Source organism: Salvelinus fontinalis, chromosome 12 (assembly GCF_029448725.1).
Source record: "Salvelinus fontinalis isolate EN_2023a chromosome 12, ASM2944872v1, whole genome shotgun sequence".
Lineage (NCBI taxonomy): Eukaryota > Metazoa > Chordata > Actinopteri > Salmoniformes > Salmonidae > Salvelinus > Salvelinus fontinalis.
Window position 1 is genome coordinate 960775 of NC_074676.1, and position 22932 is coordinate 983706.

The window sequence follows — 22932 nt, forward strand, 5'->3', positions numbered from 1 at the left end:
CACCTGGTAGTGTGTACCGGTGCTCGACCAGTCGGCAAAAGCCAACATCACCCACGACAGAGAACGGTTGACATGTACTGGCTTAGCAGGGGGACACGTCTGGCACTGCAGGATTTGAGTCCCTGGCGGCCTAGTGTGTTACTGATGGTAGGCTTTGTTACTTTGGTCCCAGCTCTCTGCAGATCATTCACTAGGTCCCCCCGTGTGGTTCTGGGTTTTTTGCTCACCGTTCTGGTGATCATTTTGACCCCACGGGGTGAGATCTTGCGTGGAGCCCCAGCTCGAGGGAGATTATCAGTGGTCTCCTATGTCTTCCATTTCCTAATAATTGCTCCCACAGTTGATTTCTTCAAACCAAGCTGCTTACCTATTGCAGATTCAGTCTTCCCAGCCTGGTGCAGGTCTACAATTTTGTTTCTGGTGTCCTTTGACAGCTCTTTGGTCTTGGCTATTGTGGAGTTTGGAGCGTGACTGTTTGAGGTTGTGGACAGGTGTCTTTTATACTGATAACAAGTTCAAACAGGTGCCATTAATACAGGTAACGAGTGGAAGACAGAGGAGCCTCTCAAAGAAGAAGTTACAAGTATGTGAGAGGCAGAAATCTTGCTTGTTTGTAGGTGACCAAATACTTATTTTCCACCATAATTTGCAAATAAATTCATTAAAAATCCTACAATGTGATTTTCTGGATTTTTCCTAATTTCCTAATTTTGTCTGTCATAGTTGAAATGTACCTATGATGTAAATTACAGGCCTCTCTCATCTTTTTAAGTGGGAGAACTTGCACAATTGGTGGCTGACTAAATACTTTTTTGCCCCACTGTATATGTCCCATGATTAAAAAAAATGGTTACTCATTACCTTACAGCTCAAAAAAAAAAATGTATATCTTGTGTGTGTATATATATATATATATATATATATATATATACATGTATATATATATATACACATACATATACATACATATACACATACATATACATACATACATATATATACATATACATATACATATATATACATATACATATACATATATATATACATATATACATATACATATACATATATATACATATATACATATACATATATACATATATACATATACATATACATATACACATATACATATACATATATACATATATACATATACATATACATATACATATAGATATACACATATACATATACATATATACATATATACATATACATATACATATATATACATATATTGTATTAGGGCTGTGTTGCTTTTGGGAGAGCAAAAAAAATGTAAACAGTGGGAATTGAACTCTGGCCAAATAATCATAAGTCAGATGAGCTAACCTCAACATTAGTATACATGCATTATATATTAGAGGTCGACCGATTAATCGGAATGGCCGATTAATTAGGGGCGATTTCAAGTTTTCATAACTATCGGTTATTTTTGGACACCGATTTGCCTCTTTCTTTCTTTCTTATTATTATATATATATTTTTTTTACACCTTTATTTAACTAGGTAAGTCAGTTAAGAACAAATTCTTATTTTCAATGACGGCCTTGGAACGGGGGGTTAACTGCCTTGTTCAGGGGCAGAACAACAGATTTTTACCTTGTCAGCTCAGGGATTCCTTTTTGCAACCTTCCGGTTACTAGTCCAACGCTCTAACCATTGCACTCCACGAGGAGCCTGCATAGCAGGCTGACTACATGTTACGCGAGGGCAGCAAGAAGCCAAGGTAAGCTGCTAGCTAGCATTAAACTTATCTTATAAAAAACAATCAATCTTGACATAATCACAAGTTAACTACACATGGTTGATGATATTACTAGTTTATCTAGCGTGTCCTGCGTTGCATATAATCGATTCGCCTACTTCGACAAACGGTGGTGATTTAACAAGCGCATTTGCGAAAAAAGCACTGTCGTTGCACCAATGTACCTAACCATACACATCAATGCCTTTCTTTAAAATCAATACACAAGTATATATTTTTAAACCTGCATATTTAGGTAATATTGCCTGCTAACATGAATTTCTTATAATTATGGAAATTGTGTCACTTCTCTTGTGTTCCGTGCAAGCAGTCAGGGTATATGCAGCAGTTTATTGCGAACTGTGTGAAGTCCATTTATTCCTAACAAAAGCTGTAATTAATTTGACAGAATTGTACATAATTATGACATAACATTGAAGGTTGTACAATGTAACAGCAATATTTAGACTTAGGATGCCATCCGTTAGATAAAATATGGAACGGTTCCGTATTTCACTGAAAGAATAAACGTTTTGTTTTCGAAATGATAGTTTAAGTCTATGATTTGATAGAGCAGTCTAACTGAGCGATGGTAGGCAGCAGCAGGCTCGTAAGCATTCATTCAAACAGCACTTTTGTGCGTTTGCCAGCAGCTATTGCACTGTTTATGACTTCAAGCCTATCAACTCCCGAGATTAGGCTGGTGTAACCGATGTGAAATGGCTAGCTAGTTAGCGGGGTGCGCACTAATAGTGTTTCAAACGTCACTCGCTCTGAGACTTGGAGTAGTTGTTCCCCTTGCTCTGCATGGGTAACGCTGCTTTGAGGGTGGCTGTTGTCGATGTGTTCCTGGTTCGAGCCCAGGTAGGGGCGAGGAGAGGGACAGAAGCTATTCTGTTACACTGGCAATACTAAAGTGCCTATAAGAACATCCAATAGTCAAAGGTATATGAAATACAAATCGTATAGAGAGAAATAGTTCTATAATTCCTATAATAACTACAACCTAAAACTTCTTACCTGGGAATATTTAAGACTCATGTTAAAAGGAACCACCAGCTTTCATATGTTCTCATGTTCTGAGCAAGGAACTTAAACGTTAGCTTTCTTACATGGCACATATTGCACTTTTACTTTCTTCTCCAACACTTTGTTTTTGCATTATTTAAACCAAATTGAACATGTTTCATTATTTATTTGAGGCTAAATTGATTTTATTGATGTATTATATCAAGTTAAAACAAGTGTTCATTCAGTATTGTTATAATTGTCATTATAACAAATACTTTTTTATTTTTTTAAATCAGCCAATTAATCGGTATCGGCTTTTTTTGGTCCTCCAATAATCGTTATCGGTATCGGCGTTGACAAATCATAAATCGGTCGACCTCTACAATAAAGATCTGTGAAGTTATTTGGATTTTTTCGAATTATCTTTGAAAGACAGATTTTTTTGTGCAATTTAGGGGAAATGGAATATAAGCATCTAAGCATTCTAAGCATCACTCCAGTCAGAAGAGGCTCTGCAAAGGTTTGTTTCAATTCATTTGCTATGGCATCACGCTAGTGTTCCAGCTCAGCCATTTTTCAGCCTTGGGTGAATTTTGACTTGTTCTATTGTCCAACCTGAAGCAGGACTACTTTAACCTGGTGGAGAAGCAGTATGGGGTGCAGCCTAAAGCTCTGATGTCCAGGGCTAATGATTTGAAGGAGACCAGTGGTTGTGTCAAGCCACAGACTGGCAGCGATTGGGATCGCATCCTGACGAAGCCCCTGGGAAGAATTGCTGTCTTGGTTGCTCTGGGTGTTGTCTAGGTACTAGAGGGCTGGGGTCCAAGTCCTTACGTTTTGATCACACCAACAGCGTCATTGCATTTTGTTACACCAGAATTACATTAATTTCCAATGAAACGCTGCTTTTGCATTGCAACATTGTGGTGCATATGTTGGATTTATCGAACGAATGCGTCAAACTGTATGTGTAGACGGCTTGACAGAAATGGTAGCAGAAGGTGAATGTTGAACTTTTGTTGCATACTTATCCAGATGATGCTGCATACTATTTTGCGCAATGACGCCGTTGGTGTGTTCAAAGCGTTATTTCATCTCCTGAAGTCGTTTTCACCTTTCGGCTCTTATTTGCGCGTGTGTGTATAGACAGATGGATAACTCGATTCAGTCAAAGTAGAAAGATTGAAGGACTGCTAGCTAGATGGAGATGCGCTCTCCACCATATTCTGGTAAGTGAAGTTTTTGGGGCAGTGTGAACTACTGCTAAAACCGTGTATCCCGGGATGACACAGGCACAGTATGAAGGTATGGAAATCTGGATAACACCCAACCCTACAGGACACAGACCTGATGAAGATCACCACTCAGGCAGAAAACCTCAGCAGCCTTAATCACAAGATGGCACACACACACACCAAGCAGCACTTAAGAGGATCCTAAGAGGGGCCCAGCCAATACATATGTATTAATAATCCTATCAAATAAATCCAATGCATTTAATAGAGTAATATTCTTTCTCCTCTTATCTATTTTCCTGCCTCCTTGTCTTTTATGTGGTGACGTAAAGAACTTTACTAGTGATGGGAATTTCAAGTCAGAGCCAAACAGCTCTGGACTCAGACTGACATTTTGATAGTTCAATTACATCTCTTATTAAACTGGTCTCTGTCTTGGGCCTCAAAATCCGCACCTGAATGAAGCCTACATAACCTGTTTAGCTTCACAAATCATTTATAAGTACATTTCTTAAGCACAAGATGTGACATGGGAGAGAGGGCACTGGATACAATGTACTGGATCATGAATGCGCCAGCGTATTCGCAGAAAAACTTTTCTTATAGTATTCGTAGCCGCCCATTCACTCAATATGATTAGGGCTCTAGTTGAGTGTGAAATCAAAACATATGCCGATGTTTGTCTAGACATCTTAGAAGAACCAACCTGTCCTCTGAATCCATCCGGCTGAGTGGCTCTCCGTCCGAGGATGACATTTCTACACTGGCTCTCCTCTTGTCCCCAACCGCAAGTCCCCCGCCTCCTGTGTTTGTTTTCTCTTCCGCAGACTCCGGGGCATCCTCACTGGTGGCTTTTCCTTTCACGCAACTCACTATAACAGGCAACTGGCGCTCTTCTCTCGGCTCTTCTTCTGGTTTTATTTCTAATTCCTTTACCGTATCGTCAAAAATATTATCACTAGTATCAACATCGTCCTCCGGGACCGGTCTATCTTCCTCTGATTTGGTAAATTGGCATCCCACCACCACGTTATCATTCGCGTCCCTTGTTGCTGCTGCGACTGTTGTTGCCACTGTCACCACTACTACCGCTTCCGCAGCCGCTACCGCTCCGATAGCCACGGCCTCCTCCTCTGCAGCAGGTTTCGCATCCCCTACTTCTCCGTCTTGCACGCACTCCGCAACCGCTTCCGCAATTTTCAGCGGTGCATCTACACAGCTATCCCCCGCCTCATCTTTCACTGCTTCTGGATCTTGCTGCTTTACCTTTTCGGTCTTTTCTGTAAGCATTTCGCTGTTTTCCTCGCTCAATACGGGAGTCTCCAACACAGAAGCATCGGTAGCCATGTTTGCAGAACACCAATGGCTACGTTCACGATTTCCACAGCTATTGCTGTACTGCCCATCGTCATTTGTCGCACGACTGGCCTGGTGTAAACATTGGACAGAAGCGTAGCGGGGCGGGGATAAATAGTGACGTCATATTTTCGATCCTTGACAAATCACGTGTGTGAGAAATCACAACGGGATTGCAAGGCTGCCTGCAGATATTTGAGATTGAACGGATAGGTCAATCGCCGATACATTGCGCAATTGTATCTCAGTTGCAAAATGGTTATAATCACGGATCTAAAAATGGGTAGCAGCCTGCCAATCCAGAGCTGTTTTTATCTGTGACCACACGGGGGAGCCATTGCTCTAGTTTTAAACCTTCCGTTCTAGGGGTTTCCTTTGAACTTCACCTTACTATACCAGTGACATCCCCCTGTTATATGCCTAGTGCAAAAACGACAAACATCTCATTTAAAGTCTAATGGAAGCACATGCAGATTGTGATCACTTTAAGACCTTCATAATGGTCTCCTGTAGCAGTTTTACCTCTTAGGCCACAACTTCAGTGTTGGTTTGAGATCCATGCAGTTATTTATGGATCATCCAAGATCACCTGTGCCTGACTTTCTTATTGTTCTCCAAGCAACTGGAAAGTAAAAAAAAAAACACTATCTGTGTGTAAAGGACATAACGCTGCTTGTTTAGCGAGGACCACTTCCTCCCGATTCGCCCTTACCTGGCGTAAACTTGGGACCTCTGCACAAACACATGACTGCTGTACACAAGCGTCTTAGCTACCACGCCACCTCAAAAGCTAGCTAACGAGGCGATGCAAGAGGGACACTTAAGGTTGAGAAGGAAGTTTCCAACATCCCCATGTGCATATTTTCTTCAATACTGTATAGTCTAACAGCCCTCAGTTAGGATAGTTAGGTGTCCATACTAATCATTTCCAATACAACTCTATATGACAGAATAGTAACCACCACCAAACGACAACTGTGTATTATCAGAAACATTTAACATTATATAAAACAGATCATGTGCAAATGTTCATATCCCGACTCTAATAATAGCGTTGTAGCTTGTTATGGATGTGCATTCGGAAAGGATTCAAACCCATTCCCCTTTTCCACATTTTGTTACGTCACACCCTTTTTCTAAAATGAAAAAATCTATTTAATCAATCTACACACAATACCCTATAATGACCATGCCATTTCTTTTTGCAAATGTATTAGAAATAAAAACAGATACCATACTTACATAAGTATTCAGACCCTTTGATATGAGACTCGGAATTGAGCTCAGGTGCATCCTGTTTCCATTGATCATCCTTGAGATGTTTCTACAACTTGATTGGAGTCCACCTGTGGTAAATTCAGTTGATTGGGCATGCTTTGGAAAGGCGCACACCTGTCTATATAAGATCCCACAGTTGACAGTGCATGTCAGTGCAAAAACCTAGCCATGAAGTCGAAGGAATTGGCTGTAGAGCTACGAGACAGGATTGTGTCGAAGCACAGATCTGGGACAGGGTACCAAAACATTTCTGCAGCACTGAAGGTCCCCAAGAACAGTGGCCTTCATAATTCTTAAATGGAAGAAGTTTGGAACCTCCAAGACCCTTCCTAGAGTTGGCCGCATGGCCAAACTGAGCAATCGGGGGAGAAGGGCCTTGGTCATGGAGGTGACCAAGAACCATTGGTCACTCTGACAGAGCTCCAGAGTTCCTCTTCGGAGATGGGAGAACCTTCCAGAAGGACAACCATCTCTGCAGCGCTCCACCAATCAAGCCTTTATGGTAGAGTGGCCAGACGGAAGCCACTCCTCAGTAAAAGGCACATGACAGCCCGCTTGGAGTTTGCCAAAAGGCACCTAAAGGACTCTTAGTCTGATGTTGAAACCTAGATTGAACCCTTTGGCCTAAATGAAAAGCGTCACGTCTGGAGGAAACCTTACACCATCCCTACAGTGAAGCACGATGGTGGCAGCATCATGCTGTGGGGATGTTTTTCAGCGGCAGGGACTGGAAGACTAGTCATGCTCGAGGGAAAGATGAACGGAGCAAAGTACAGCGAGATCCTTGATGAAAACCTGCTCCAGAGCACTCAGGACCAGGTTCACTTTCCAACGGGACAACGGCCCGAAGCACACAGCCAAGACAACGCAGGAGTGGCTTCGGGACAAGTCTCTGAATGTCCTTGAGTGGCCCAGCCAGAGGTCGGACTTGAACCCGATCGAACATCTCTGGAGAGACCTGAAAATAGCTGTGCAGCAACGCTCCCCATCCAACATGACAGAGCTTGAGAGGACCTGCAGAGAAGAATGGGAGAAACTCTCCAAATACAGGTGTGCCAAGCTTGTAGCGTCATACCCAAGAAGACTCGAGACTGTAATCGCTGCCAAAGGTGCTTCAACAAAGTACTGAGTAAAGGGTCTGAATACTTATGTAAATGTGATATTTCCTTCTTTTTTTTACATTTGCAAACATTTCTAAAAACCTATTTTTGCTTTGTCAATATGGGGTATTGTGTGTAGATTGAGGGTAAAAACTATTTAATCCATTTTAGAATAAGGCTGTAACGTAACAAAATGTGGGAAAAGTAGAAAAAGTCAAGGGTTCTGAATACTTTTCCCGAATGCATTGCATACCCTACATCCTCTCATCTCATCCATCTGTGCCGTGTACCATAGTACAGTATATACACATAACTTCTTGGTAATTACATTTTGTAGACCAAAAAAAAGTGTATGCATCTGAAATGGCACCTTATTCCCTACATAGTGTACTTCTTTTGACCAGTACCCATATGGGTCTGGTAAAAACATACATTCTCTTTTCTTCTCAGAAATAGAAAAACTAAACAAAGAATATTTTTAAAGCCAAAACATTCGTGCAAGTCGGCAACAACAGTGCGACAGGGTGTTTGTCCCAAATGTCACCCTATTCTCTATATAGTGCATTACTTTTGACTAGACCCCATAGGACCAAGGTCAAAATTAGTACACTTCATAGGGAATATTGTGCCATTTGGAACAGCCAGGGAATGGCAGAAAAACCGACATATAAATATAATTACACCCAACCAGAAAAAAAGTAGGAATAAACTGCAGTAGGAATAAAGTGGCACCTTCTTTGAATTATAAATCAAGTATATTTCTTTCTTCTTATATATTTATACTTTTACACATAAAACATACATGGTTTGTGTTCTGGGATTGAACTAAAATGTAAACTCAATACAAACTAAAATATGAACTGAAATGCAATAAGAGTTAATAAAACAATGCTGAACAATGGAACTTTTAAACTATGAAAGAATCAATGGCATAACAGTGTGCCATCCTCATCACAGCAGGGTTCAGTCCATATATTCTTGACACACACATCAGCCATATTCAAACAAACTCCAAACAATATAAATAACGGCAATGAAACTACTCTAACAGCAACCAACAGTATCGATGTCTTATTGTGTTTTTGTTGCTAAGTTGTGATCCCATGGGGGAAGGGCGGGAGAGGGGAGGTTGTGGTGGTGATGACGTCAAAGGGTGATGACATCACAGGAAGTGACGCCATGGCACAGGAGGATGTGATGTCACAGTGAGGCATAGATTGAGCAGACAGCATATAAGGCCCAGCGCATGGCGTGGTCCAACTATCTGTCTGTCGGGTACAGTTCTCTTGGTCTACACTTTGTGCTGGGTGTATCATGTCCTTGTGTAGAGGTCTTCTTTACAGCAAACAGGAGCCTCCTCATCTCTCTGTGTCACATCTCTCACCTGTAGGTCTTCACGGAAGCCAGGGCCTGGGCTAAAACGAGAGGGAGAGAAGAAAAAAAAGAGCGAAATAAAAATTGTGTGAGAGAGGGAGAGAGAGAGAGACAGGTCAGACAGAGACAGAGAAAAGTTGGAGAGATGTGTGTCAAAAATGTTGACAGCAATTGAAAGCCTGAGAGACGGCAAGTGTAAAGAGAGTCTGAAGAGAGAGGAGGGGCTGTGTAGAGATGGAGGCTCTTACGGGCAATCCTACACACAATTACTGATGCTACTCCTGTTACACACACATGAAGTGGGACCCATCAGTGAGCTGGGGTGGTGGCTGTGTGTTAGGAGGTGGAGACGAGGAAGGTTGGGGCTCAGGAAGAGGTGAGGAGGACAAGCTGCGCACTGCAAACCACACAGGACCACACAGGACGCACGTGGACCACACACACATGATCACACACGCACAATGGCAGAAACAAACAAGTTGCGGGAAGTTAATGAATGATAAAACAAGTAAAGAAAATACATTTGATCTAAAACAAATGAATACTGTTATAAGCAGGGTGATCATGGATTGCTTATTATGAAAAGAACTGGACAGATTAAAGAGGATTGCAATCATTTGTGATTCAAAGGTCTAATCTCCACCATCTTTGTCATTTAGTTTAGTTGGTCCTGCTCTACCTCCTCCCATACTCCATACTGTCCTGTGCTGTGCTGTACCTGCGACTAGCTTGCTCCGTTTGGAAGCCTCAGCAGCCAGTTCATAGGAGATGTTGATCATCTTCTCCTGCTCTTGAGCTGTAGCCTCCTCCTCAGCCTCCTCCTCTGGGCTCAGCACCCCACTGGGAGGTGAGAGAACATTCTGCATACTGGGCAGACATATGGCATTTAGCAGACTGTTTTATCCAAAGCGACAAAGTATAGTGAGTACATGTGAGTTTGACCTCGGCAGGGATCGAACCCACAGCCACAACCTTCCCCATTTTACCAAGAACTGAGACACACAGGACCTTGTTTGTTACGCACACACACACTTCAAATTGGTTAATTTCTTGTGTCTGACATTTAGAATGTGGAATGTAGAATGTAGCTAATGGAAATAGCATGGTTTTTCTATGCACTGATCTGCATAGAAAGACCAGGAAGGAAGCATGTGTGGTGGGGACTCATTTGAGCCTGCCTGTCCAGCTATTCCGGAGAGAGCACTCGTTACACAGAACTCTCTTTCTACACTGTATATAGTATTTGCTGTGTCCTGTGCACTGGTAAACATCAACCCTGACCAGCTGTAATAAATGACCTTACACAGGGTGATTCAGATACCTGGGAAAGATAAGTAGATGTGGTTGAGTCATAGGTCACTTTTCTTTACTACGGTAATACCCTTTTGAAACTACTGAGCCAAGCTGAGCCAAACTGTACTGTGTTGGTCTGAATGCACATCCACCATAGTACCTGCAACCAAACTGTCAAGGACAAAGTGAAAAGTACCTGTTTTTGGCGATGAGGGCTTTAATACGGTCCACCTTCTTCTGTTTGTCAGCCTCCTGCTCTGGGCTGAGAGCCTCCTCTGGATCTGACTCTACATAACGCTCTGGAATCAACACCTTCTCAGGGACTGACAACTAGAGCGAGGGAGAGAGAAAATAGGATGGTGTTAGAGATCTGATACAGCAGATGATAATGACAGACACTACGCCCTGTTCAAATTTCCTCTCTGCCCCTTCCCCTTGGCCGTAACCCTTCAATAGAGGTAGATCTGTAAGGTTGAAGCGATATGGTGTAACCTCCACCACTACACTGCTTATACCAATCCAGACCATTCAGATCTACAGATCTTAGAGCCAAGGGGAAGGGAATGATTTGGGACCAGGTGACAGACATTAATGTAGATGATCTTTCCTTTCCTACCTCTCTGTCCATGTTGTAGTGGTCAGTGTACGAGGCCTCTTTGAGGCGTGCTATTTCCTCGGCAGGTGTCTCCTGTTCTCTGAACACTTCCTGTTCTCTGAGTGACGCCTCCAGCTCCAGGATGTCACTGCTCATCACCTCGTCACGCTGACGACGGTTCTGGAACACAACATATGACTCTTAATTGTAAATTCTAATTATTACAGGAAATTAAATGAGCCCTAGGTTCTTTTCATTAAAGCTCTACAGGATCGGTGCCCCCCCCCCCACGCGCGGGACGGTTGATTAGTATGAGGTTGTAAGTAACAAGAACATTTCCCAGAACATAGACATATCTGATATGGGCAGAAAGCTTAAATTCTTGATAATCTAACTGCACTGTCCAATTTACAGTAGCTATTACAGTGAAATAATACCACACTATTGTTTGAGGAGAGTGCACAGTTACAAACTTGAAAAAAATGTTAATAAACCAATTAGGCACATTTGGGCAGTCTTGAAACAACATTTCGAACAGAAATAAAATGGTTCATTGGTTCAGTCTGAAACTTTGCACATACACTGCTGTGGTCAAAATCTAAATTGGGCCTGGTCTGGAAAAATACATTATTGTCACGCCCTGACCATAGAGAGCCTTTTTATTCTCTATGTTGGTTAGGTCGGGGTGTGACTAGGGTGGGTGATCTAGTGCATTTATTTCTATGTTGGCCTGGTATGGTTCCCAATCAGAGGCAGCTGTTTATCGTTGTCTGTGATCGGGGATCATATTTAGGCAGCCATTTCCCCACTGTGTTTTGTGGGATCTTGTTTCTGTGTAGTTGCCTGTGAGCACTGCTTGAGCTTCACGTATCGTTTATTCTTCTTTGTTGTTTTTGTGAGTTTCATTTGATTAAACATGTGGAACTCTACGTATGCTGCGCCTTGGTTCGTTCATTCAGACGATCGTGACAATTATGGCCTTTCTCTTGCATTTCAAAATTGATGGTCAAAACAAATAACCCAAAATGTTTTTTTCTATGTATTATCTTTTACCAGATCTAATGTGTTATATTCTCCTACATTAATTTCACATTTGCACAAACTTCAAACTGTTTCCTTTCAAATGGTATCAATAATATGCATCTCCTTGCTTCAGGTCATGAGCTACAGGCAGTTAGATTTGGGGATGTCATTTTAGGCGAACATTGAAAAAAAGGGTCCGATCCTCAAGGTACCCGTAGCAAACTGTTTTAAAACGGAAGATGAAAATGTCTTATTGGATAAGTTCAGATATGCCTCTGTTTCAGATACATCGTTGTCTCAGTAAGTCTCTGTTTCTGAAAGTTTTCATCTGGAAACTTGGTGTGTGAACCAACCTTGGGCTCAGGTCAGATATGTATGCTTATATTGTGCATCCTTGTGCATCTACCTACCTGCAGGCTATGGAAGGGGTTCTCTTTGGTGAACGAGGTGCTTCGTGAGGGTGTTGGTGTGTTACTGTGACTGTGTGGATGGCTGTGTGTGTTGTCCTGCAGGCCTAGCTGCCCCTTCTTCTTCTCTCTTAGCGCCCCCTGTTGGTGTTTCCTGATTCTCTCCAGCTGCTCCTCTACACTCATCCTGGGCCTGCCACTCTCCTTCTCCACAGGCCCACCACACAGCTGGTCTACTGCACTGCGGGGACGCTCCTAGAGGGGAACAGAAAATTGGTTAGAAAGGGACACAACATACATGTAAGAAACTCACATGGACGCATATTATACGACACACAGCTGCTCTACCACACAGTAAGGTCGCTCCTTTGGGGAGTGAATAAAGAGGCACTCACAGTAGGACACAGCACATGGCACACATAGGCACGAGCGCACACACACATACACTAATGTGACATTAATGCCTGCCAATCCTAAGTCATCGATAAGCGATGACCCAAGAGCACGACAAGATGCAGAACTTCATGGACACAGTGGATTTAAATTCAACACTGTGAAGTGTATGCATGCATGCATGACTGTAACATTCCTAAATGGCATTAGGAACACTGTCTCTTTCCATGACAGACTGGCCAGGTGAATCCAGGTGAAAGCTATGATCTCTTTATAATGTCACCTGTTAAATCCACTTCAATCAGTGTAGGTAAAGGGGAGGAGACCAGTTAAAGAAGGATTTTTAAGCTTAGAGATAATTGAGACATGGATTACGCATGTGTGCCATTCAGAGGGTGAATGGGCAAGACAAAATATTTAAGTGCCTTTCAACAGGGTATGTTAGAGTTGCCAGGTGCACCGGTTTGAGTATGTAAAGAACTGCAACGCTGCAGAGTTTTTCCCGCTCAACAGTTTTCCGTGTGAATGGCGCAGGAGGGGATAGCTGTCGTTTTACGGGCTCAAAACAAACTGTGCTATTTTGTTAGTTTTTACGCGTTGTTTGTAACTTATTTTTTTTACTTATTTTGTGCATAATGTTGCTGCTACCGTCTCTTATGACCGAAAATAACTTCTGGACAACAGAACAGCGATTACTGGGTGAAGATTCTGTTCTTTAACTAGTCCGACGCGAAGGATATACTGCTTTCTCGGGAACGGGCCTGAACCTCCTTCATTTGCGTGAAGAAAAGACAGAGAAAAAGGGGGAGGAGGTCGGGCTGCCTTCTGAGAATTCATAGGCAAGTGAGTAAACCTCCACTTCCATCTGTTCTATTGGCCAACGTGCAATCATTGGAAAATAAAATGGATGATATATGACTATCCTACCAACAGGACATCATTTAAAAAATATATATTTTGTTTCACGAGTTGTGGCTGAACGACGACACGAATAATATAGAGCTGGTGGGATTTTTCATGCACCGGCAGGACAGACAAGCTACGTTTGGTAAGACGAGGGGCGGGGGTGTCTATTTGTCAAAAACAGCTGATGCACAATGTCTAATATTAAAGAAGTATTGATGTATTGCTCGCCTGAGAGAGTACCTTATGATAAGTTGTATGCCAAACTATCTACCAAGAAATGTCTCATCTACGTTATTCATAGACGTCTATTTACCACCACAAACCAATGCTGGCACTAAGACCGCACTCAACGAGTTGTATTCCGCCATAAGCAAACAAGAAAAAGCTCATCCAGAAGCGGCGCTCCTAGTGGCCAGGTACTTTAATGTAGGGAAACTTAAATCTGTTTTAACTCATTTCTACCAACATGTCACATGTGCAATCAGAGGAAAAAACTCTCGACCACCTTTACGCCACACACAGATGCGCATACAAAGCTCTCCCTCGCCCTCCATTTGGCAAATCTGACCATAATTCTATCCTCCTGATTCCTGCTTAAAAGCAAAAACTAAATCAGGATATACCAGTGACTCCCTCAATACGGAAGTGGTCAGATGACGCGAATGCTACGCTACAGGACTGTTTTGCTAGCACAGACTGGAATATGTTCCGGGATTCATCCAATGGCATTGAGGAGTACACCACCTCAGTCATCGGCTTCATAAAAAAGTGCATCGACAATGTCGTACGTACATAATCCAACCAGAAGCCATGGATTACAGGCAACATCCACATTGAACTAAAGGCTAGAGCTGCCACTTTCAAGGAGCGGGACACTAATCCGGGCGCCTATAAGAAATCCCGCTACGTCCTTAGACGAACCATCAAACAGGCAAAGTGTCAGTATAAGATTAAGCTTAAATCCTACTACACCGGCTCTGATGCTCGTCGGATGTGACAGAGCTTGAAAACAATCACAGATTACAAAGGGAAACTCAGCTGCGAGATGCCCAGTGATGTGAGCCTACCAGATGAGCTAAATACCTTTTTTATGCTCCCTTCGAGGCAAGCAACACTGAAGCATGCATGAGAGCACCAGCGCTGTTCTGGATGACTGTGTAATAACGCTCTCAGTAGCCGATGTGAGCAAGACATTTAAACAGGTGAACATTCACAAAGCCAGAGGGCCAGACAGATTACCAGGACGTGTACTCCAAGCAAGCGCGGACCTACTGGCAAGTGTCAGTGACAACCTCTCCCTGACCAGCTCTGTAATACCTACATGTTTCAAGCAGACCACCATAGTCCCTGAGCCCAAGGAAGTGAAGGTAACTTGCCTAAATGATTACCGCCCATTAGCACTCACGTCAGTAGCCATGAAGTGCTTTGAAGGGCTGGTCATGGCTCACATCAACAGCATCATCCCGGATACCCTAGACGCACTCCAATTCGCATACCGCCCCAACATATCCACAGATGATGCAATCACACTCTACACTGCCCTTTCACACCTGGACAAAAGGAACACCTATGTGAGAAAGCTGTTTATTGACTACAGCTCAGCGTTCAACACCATAGTGCCCACAAAGCTCAACACTAAGCTAAGGATCCTGGGACTAGGTGTCCACGTCACCAACGCACTTTCATGGTCCAAACACACCAAGATAGTCGTGAAGAAGGCACAGCAACACATTTTCCCCCTCAGGACACTGAAAAGATTTGGCATGGGTCCCCAGATCCTCAAAAAGTTATACAGCTGTACCATTGAGAGCATCCTGACCGGTTGCATCACCGCCTGGAATGGCAACTGCTCGGCATCTGACCGTAAGCTACAGAGAGTAGTGCGTACGGCCCAGTACCTCACTGGGCCAAGAGTTTCCTGCCATCCAGGACCTATATACTAGGCGGTGTCAGAGGAAAGCCTCAAAAATTGTCAAAGACAATCCAGTCCCCCAAGTCATAGACTGTTCTCTCTGTTACCGAACGGCAAGCTGTACCGGAGCGCCAAGTCTAGGACCAAAAGGCTCCTTAACTTCTTGAGAATACAGGGGGTGCTGTTTTCGCATTAGCATAATTTCCTCTACAGATTAAACTGCCTCTTATTCAATTATTGCTCTTACTATATGCATATAATTAATACCATTGGATTGAAAACAATCTATAGTTTCTAAAACCGTTTCAATTTTGTCTCTGAGTGAAACAGAAGTCATTTGACAGCACTTTCCCTGACCAAGAAGAAGAATGCAAGATGTGTATGCTCGCTTCAACGCTCTGCCTATATATGGTCACGCCACCTATGACCCGAAACATACTTCATTCGTCTTCCTCTGGGTGTCAAGAGGACGTCAGAGGAGAAATTTTTTGTTTATCTTGTACTGACGTGAAATAAGACCTATTTCTTTAGCGTGACCGACAACTTCCGGTTCTCTGAATCGCACGTTTTAGAGGTGCGATTGTCTACTGTTATGCTGCCGTTACGGATGAAAACTATCTCCGTCTCTAAGTTTGTTTGATACATGTGACCATATCATCTTAATGTATGTTTTTCAATATAGTTTAATCAGATTATTTGAATTTTTTCAGGAGTTTTGCCGTGTTCCGTTCTGTGAGTTTTTTAACTTTGGACAGAACCGTGCCAGTCGACCAGTACCTATGCTAAATGAAGAGGGAAAGTTGCCATTATGAATGGATTGAACGACTCATCAGGACTAAGGACACCTTGATCAACATTCTGATGAAAGATCAGCAATAGTAAGACCCAATTTACGATGTTATTTCATATATCTGTCGTGCATGTGAACTGGTCGGGGGCGCCCAGCTGGTTCTGGCTGGCGTGGCTATGCTAATTTAGCGCTACATTTTGTTTTCGCTGTAAAACATTTAATACATCTGAAATATTGTTTGGATTCACCAGATGTTGGGCTTTCAATATCTGTACGCTGTGTATATTTTCTGAAATGTTTTAAGACAAGTAATTAGTTATATGACTTTGGTCTCTGTAATTGTTCTGGCTGCGTCGGCACTATTTCAGATTGCAGCTGCAATGTAGAACTGTGATTTATACCTGAAAAATGCACATTTAAAAAAAAAAAACTATGCTATACTATAAATATGTTATCAGACTGTCATCTTATGAAGTTGTTTCTTGGTTAGTGGCTATATATATTTTTATTTAGTCGAATTAGTGATAGCTACTGACGCAGGAAAAAACTGTTGGAGTAAAAAAATTGTGTCTTTTGCTAACGTGTTTAGCTAATAGATTTACATATTGTGTCTTCCCTGTAAAACATTATAAAAATCTGAAATGGTGGCTTTATTCACAGGATCTGTATCTTTCATTAGGTGTCTTGGACTTGTGATTTAATGATATTTAGATGCTACTATTTAATTGTGACGCTATGCTAGCGATGCTAATCAGTGTGGGGGGGGGGGGGGTGCTCCCGGACCCGGGGTAGGTGCTCGGTAGAGGTTAACCGCTTCTACCTCCAAGCCATAACCTCTACCGAGTACCTAACCCGGATTCGGGAGCACCCCCCACCCCCCCCACACTGATTAGCATCGCTAGCATAGCGTCACAATTAAATAGTAGCATCTAAATATCATTAAATCACAAGTCCAAGACACCCAATGAAAGACACAGATCTTGTGAATAAAGCCACCATTTCAGATTTTTAAAATGTTTTACAGGGAAGACACAATATGTAAATCTATTAGCTAAACACGTTAGCAAAAGACACAATTTTTTTACTCCAACAGTTTTTTCCTGCGTCAGTAGCTATCACTAATTCGACTAAATGAAAATATATATAGCCACTAACCAAGAAACAAATTCATAAGATGACAGTCTGATAACATATTTATGGTATAGCAGTTTTTTTTTTTTTTATGTGCATTTTTCAGGTATAAATCACAGTTCTACATTGCAGCTGCAATCTGATATAGTGCTGATGCAGCCAGAACAATTACAGAGACCAACGTCATATAACTAATTACTTGTCTTAAAACATTTCAGAAAAAATACACAGCGTACAGATATTGAAAGCCCAACATCTGGTGAATCCAAACAATATTTCAGATTTATTAAATGTTTTATAGCGAAAACAAAATGTAGCGCTAAATTAGCATAGCCACGCCAGCCAGAACCAGCTGGGCGCGCCCGACCAGTTCACATGCACGACAGATATATGAAATAACATCGTAAATTGGGTCTTACTATTGCTGATCTTTCATCAGAATGTTGATAAAGGTGTCCTTAGTCCTGATGAGTCGTTCAATCCATTCACAATGGCAACTTTCCCTCTTCATTTAGCATAGGTACTGGTCGACTAGCACGGTTCTGTCCAAAGTTAAAAAACTCACAGAACGGAACACGGCAAAACTCCCGAAAAAATTCAAATAATCTGATTAAACTATATTGAAAAAACATACATTAAGATGATATGGTCACATGTATCAAACAAACTTCGAGACGGAGATAGTTTTCATCCGTAACGGCAGCATAATAAAAGACAATTGCACCTCTAAAACGCGCGTTTCAGAGAACCGGAAGTTGTCGGTCACGCTAAAGAAATAGGTCTTATTTCACGTCAGTACAAGATAAACAAAAAAATTCTCCTCTGACGTCTTCTTGACACCCAGAGGAAGACGAATGAAGTGTGTTTCGGGTCATAGGTGGCGTGACCATATATAGGCAGAGCGTTGAAGCGAGCATACACATCTTGCAATCTTCTTCTTGCTCAGGGAAAGTGCTGTCAAGTGACTTATGTTTCACTCAGAGACAAAATTGAAACGGTTTTAGAAACTATAGCTTGTTTTCTATCCAATGGTATTAATTATATGCATATAGTAACAGCAATAATTGAATAAGAGGCAGTTTAATCTGTAGAGGAAATTGTGCTAATGCGAAAACAGCACCCCCTGTATTCTCAAGAAGATAAGATTGATGGACAATTTACATTGACCCCCCATTTGTTTTTACACTGCTGCTACTTGTTTATTATCTATGCATAGTCACTTTACCCCTACCTACATGTACAAATGACCTCGAATAACCTGTACCCCCGCACATTGACTCGGTACCGGTACCTCCTGTATATAGCCTTGTTAGTGTTATTTTAATGTGTTACTTTTTATCATTTTTTACTTAAGTTTATTTGGTCAATATTTTATTAACTCTTTCTTGAACTGCATTGTTGGTTAAGGGCATTTCAGTAAGCATTTCACATTAAGGTCTACACCTGTGTCACGCCCTGGCCTTAGTATTCTTTGTTTTCTTTATTATTTTAGTTAGGTCAGGGTGTGACATGGGGAATGTTTGTGTTTTGTTGGTTTTGGGTGTTTTTTATGGTAAAGGGGTTGTTGTATAGTATATGGGTTTGTGTGGAGTACATGTGTCTAGTGTTGTCTATGTAGAACGTTTGTAGCCTGTGTGTGTGTATGTGCACAACGTTATTTAGCTTTACGGTCGTTTGTTGTTTTGTATAGTTTGTATTAAGTGTTTCGTGTTTATTTTTTTCGTCATCTTTTTTAAAAATAAAAGAAGATGGCTTATTTTCCAACTGCTGCGTTTTGGTCCGTCAATCCGCCACACGATCGTGACAACCTGTTCTATTCGGCGCATGTGACAAATAAAGTTTGATTTGATTAAGAATGGTCCACCACCAAAAGGAACCACAGCCAACTTGACACAACTGTGGGAAGCATTGGAGTCAACATGGGCCAGCATCCCTGTGGAACGCATTCGATACCTTGTAGAGTCCTTGCCCTGACGAACTGAGGCTGTTCTGAGGGCAAAAGGGGGTGCAACTCAATATTAGGAAGGTGTTCCTAATGTTTAGTACATTATACAGTACCAGTCAAAGGTTTGGACACACCTACTCATTCAAGGCGTCAAAACTATGAAATAACACATATGGAATCATGTAGTAACCAAAAAAGTGCTAAACAAATCAATATATATTTTAGATTTTGGCAAGTTATTACATTCACTGGGTTTATTACATTAGCAATAGAAAAGCAGCGTTATTACATTTACCATTGTTACAACCTGCTTTCCATGCAGAACCAGGCACATAATGACTAGCCATATTTTAAATGAACATGCCCCTGCGGGGCTTGATATTCAGATAAATGTCCCAGTGGCACATCGAGAAAGTGAATGATGCGTGCATCATTTAAATGTTATCTTTCATTTGTGGGTTAAGCAAGTAGCCTATAATGACCTACTGTACCCTCCATACACAAATGATATTATTTTAACTTGACAAAACCATATTTAGGTTTTCTTCCCTCCAAACAATCAAACCTTTGCGCAATCTCAAAAAAGGCTGTTATTGTTAGCAATTTTGGACAGTCACTCTACAGTTGCAGATAAACTCAGTTTTATCTTTTGGTAAAAAAAATGTTTTCTATTTTTTTCAGGTTTTCACTCAATCACAAATTTTTATAGAAAAACTACAACAATTGGATGTTTTAAGTTCACAACAATGCTTAAAACACATAAGGAACAATAACAATTAGATATAATTTGGAGGGTATTGTTGCCCTTTCATTCAATTGTGCAGCTTGCAATATGGGTGTACTGTGTAGGGTACATGTGATGGCAGAGTTTGCAAAACAAATGCCCGGCAATTGATACAAGTCATGATGATATCATTCTGCCAGGTAGGTCTACTTTGCAGTCAACATTTAAATGTGAAGGTTTTTTGGGGAAAGCCTTTCGAAATCTTCATTGTGCATTGCAAAGATACAACCAAAACCTCAGACTAAACTTTTTGAATACCTGGTTTGTATACCCATTGTTGCATACCCATTGCAGTTGTAACACATTTTTTTATATTTAAAAAATGTATACATTCATTTTCACCCCTTTTTCTCCCCAATTTTGTGGTATCCAATTGTTAGTAGTTACTGTCTTGACTCATCGCTACAACTCCCGTACGGGCTCAGGAGAGACGAAGGTCGAGAGCCATGCGTCCTCCGAAACACAACCCAACCAAGCCACACTGCTTCTTAACACAGCGTGCATCCAACCCGGAAGCCAGTCATACCAATGTGTCGGAGGAAACACCGTACACCTAGATCAGCGTGCACTGCGCCCGGCCCTCCACAGGAGTCGCTAGTGCGTGATGAGACAAGGATATCCCTACCGGCCAAACCCTCCCTAACCCGGATGACGCTAGGCCAGTTGTGCGTCGCCCCATGGACCTCCCGGTCGCGGCCGGCTGCGACAGAGCCTGGGCTCGAACCCAGAGTCTCTGGTGGCACAGATGCAGTGCCTTAGACCACTGTGCCACCCGGGAGGACGTTGTAACACATTTTGATAATAAAAAAGTTAATTGTGAAGCAAAAACGAACATGACCAGCCCAACATTTTTTACTGATGTCACACTGCCAAGTAAAAGGGTAGCTTATGCGAGTAGTTTGGTAGCAGTTTTGAGCCCTGATACTAACACAGCTGGCACACCAGTGAAGTGGGCACACACTCCGCACAAAAGGTAGCCACAGCCATCCCTGACTATCCTAATAACATGGTGAGTCGTTTTAAGTGGAGCTGTGTAGGCCTTTGGTACTTATAACTGTGTGTATAAATCAAGGTTTGCTATATTTGATTCCAGTCCTGTAGGAAAGCATGAGTCACAGACCCACCCTAGCCACAGTGTGTGCGTCACACCATAGACCACAATATTAGGGGATCACTCTGCACCCTGCCCTCCTCCACATCAACAAAAAACGACACAAACAAAGCCCCTATGAAATGTTTCCACCACTGTAAAGGCTGTAGAGTAGATACTGAAGTCGTGGTGGCCATTTTGCCACTCTACACACTAATGATCCATCATGAATTCCAATGGTTGTTATCACTAACAGGCTGCCTGCAGAGTGAGCAATGACATTGGGCCAAATAAACTATAGGCAGTGTATGTACAGCTGGAAGATATTGAATGGTTCTGGATTGTGGATTGTTAACCCTATGCCTAACCTTAACGCTTAGCCTAATATCACCCACTTAACCGATTTCACTTAAATTCTACTTAGATATGATCTAATATCCAACTCCTTAACTAGGTATATTGATTATGTCCATACATCTCAGACACACTCGCCATGCGTGGGTCTGGCCTCCTGCCCTTCCTCTGGGTAACTACACTGATCATGCCATACACACACACACACACAGTGGCACTCACCATGCGTGGGTCTGGCCTCATGCCCTTCCTCTGGGTGACGCAGGACACGATGGTGGAAGACTCTGGTATTATTGGAGATTTGGTTCTGGGGGGAACGATGCCAACGGGAGATTTGGTTCTGGGGGGAACGATGCCAACGGGGTATGACAATCCTGGAGGGAGAACAGAAATATGAAAGTTATGTAACACATCTGAGCTCATACAGCTTCTGAAAGGTGAAGCTAGTTCTGCTAATAGTTTAGTAATGCAGCTAACAGAGTAGCACCTCTATCCAGGGTCGTGTTCATTAGGGCATCCGGTAAATTTTAAAAATCTAATTGGACAAGGTAAAATAGTCCCTCCCGTTTTCATTCCATTTGGGAGTGTTTTCTACTGTGTACCTTTGGTGTCAGAGGGGTCTCTGTCAGACTGTTCAGATCTGTCCTCTCCGTTGGTCTCATCCACCTCAGCTACAGTGGTGAGCTCTGGTTCACTCTTATACAGCCTGTAGTCAGGACCCTACAGGGGGACATGAGAGAGAGAGAGATCAGTCAGTACACAGAGATACATGACAGGTGAAAGATCAGTACATGCACTGACATCAGAAGAGATGGGTGAATAAATGATTTATTCACAATAAAGACATGTTGACAAGCTCAAAATCAAAAGGATATATTTCCATGATCTACTAAAGAAATGGACAATAAAGTGTTCATAAATCACAAAGCTCAAAATGAGAGGACGACAAACCAACCAACCAAACAATATAAACAAAATAAGTGTAGTTAACTGAAATAACCTCCAAAACGACAAACTAATCAACAAAATAAAACAAAGAAATGTGAATGATTCACAAAGAAAGCTGATGAAGCCTCTTATGAAGAAAATAAAAAGAACCAAAAAATACATCCACATTTATGACGAGTAAAGTTTGAGGGAAAACTCAAAAGAATCCCAAAATAGTCCACCAAAATAATATTTAAATAATGAAATGGAAAGAG

The 22932-nt window shown here is 41.9% G+C and overlaps 2 protein-coding genes across 10 annotated transcripts in view; both read right to left on the reverse strand.

Annotated features, from left to right (window-relative positions):
• LOC129866597 (zinc finger protein AEBP2-like) overlaps nucleotides 1-5435 on the reverse strand; it is a 38622-nt gene extending 33187 nt beyond the window's left edge. For 2 of the 5 annotated variants that reach the window (XM_055939348.1, XM_055939350.1), the window contains exon 1: nucleotides 4706-5435. In XM_055939348.1, coding sequence (XP_055795323.1) covers nucleotides 4706-5346 — 641 coding nt within the window. In that variant the 5' untranslated portion in view covers nucleotides 5347-5435. The remainder of the gene's footprint in view (nucleotides 1-4705) is intronic. The other 3 variants (XM_055939349.1, XM_055939346.1, XM_055939347.1) reach the window with 2 other exon arrangements.
• Nucleotides 5436-6339: 904 nt separating this feature from the next.
• LOC129866598 (pleckstrin homology domain-containing family A member 5-like) overlaps nucleotides 6340-22932 on the reverse strand; it is a 112686-nt gene continuing 96093 nt past the window's right edge. For 3 of the 5 annotated variants that reach the window (XM_055939352.1, XM_055939354.1, XM_055939351.1), the window contains 8 exons: nucleotides 22333-22450; nucleotides 21953-22104; nucleotides 12429-12680; nucleotides 11017-11175; nucleotides 10597-10730; nucleotides 9826-9974; nucleotides 9356-9504; nucleotides 6340-9148 (listed from right to left, as the gene is read on the reverse strand). In XM_055939352.1, the coding sequence (XP_055795327.1) occupies nucleotides 9392-9504; nucleotides 9826-9974; nucleotides 10597-10730; nucleotides 11017-11175; nucleotides 12429-12680; nucleotides 21953-22104; nucleotides 22333-22450 (1077 nt within the window). In that variant the 3' untranslated portion in view covers nucleotides 6340-9148; nucleotides 9356-9391. The remainder of the gene's footprint in view (nucleotides 9149-9355; nucleotides 9505-9825; nucleotides 9975-10596; nucleotides 10731-11016; nucleotides 11176-12428; nucleotides 12681-21952; nucleotides 22105-22332; nucleotides 22451-22932) is intronic. The other 2 variants (XM_055939355.1, XM_055939353.1) reach the window with 2 other exon arrangements.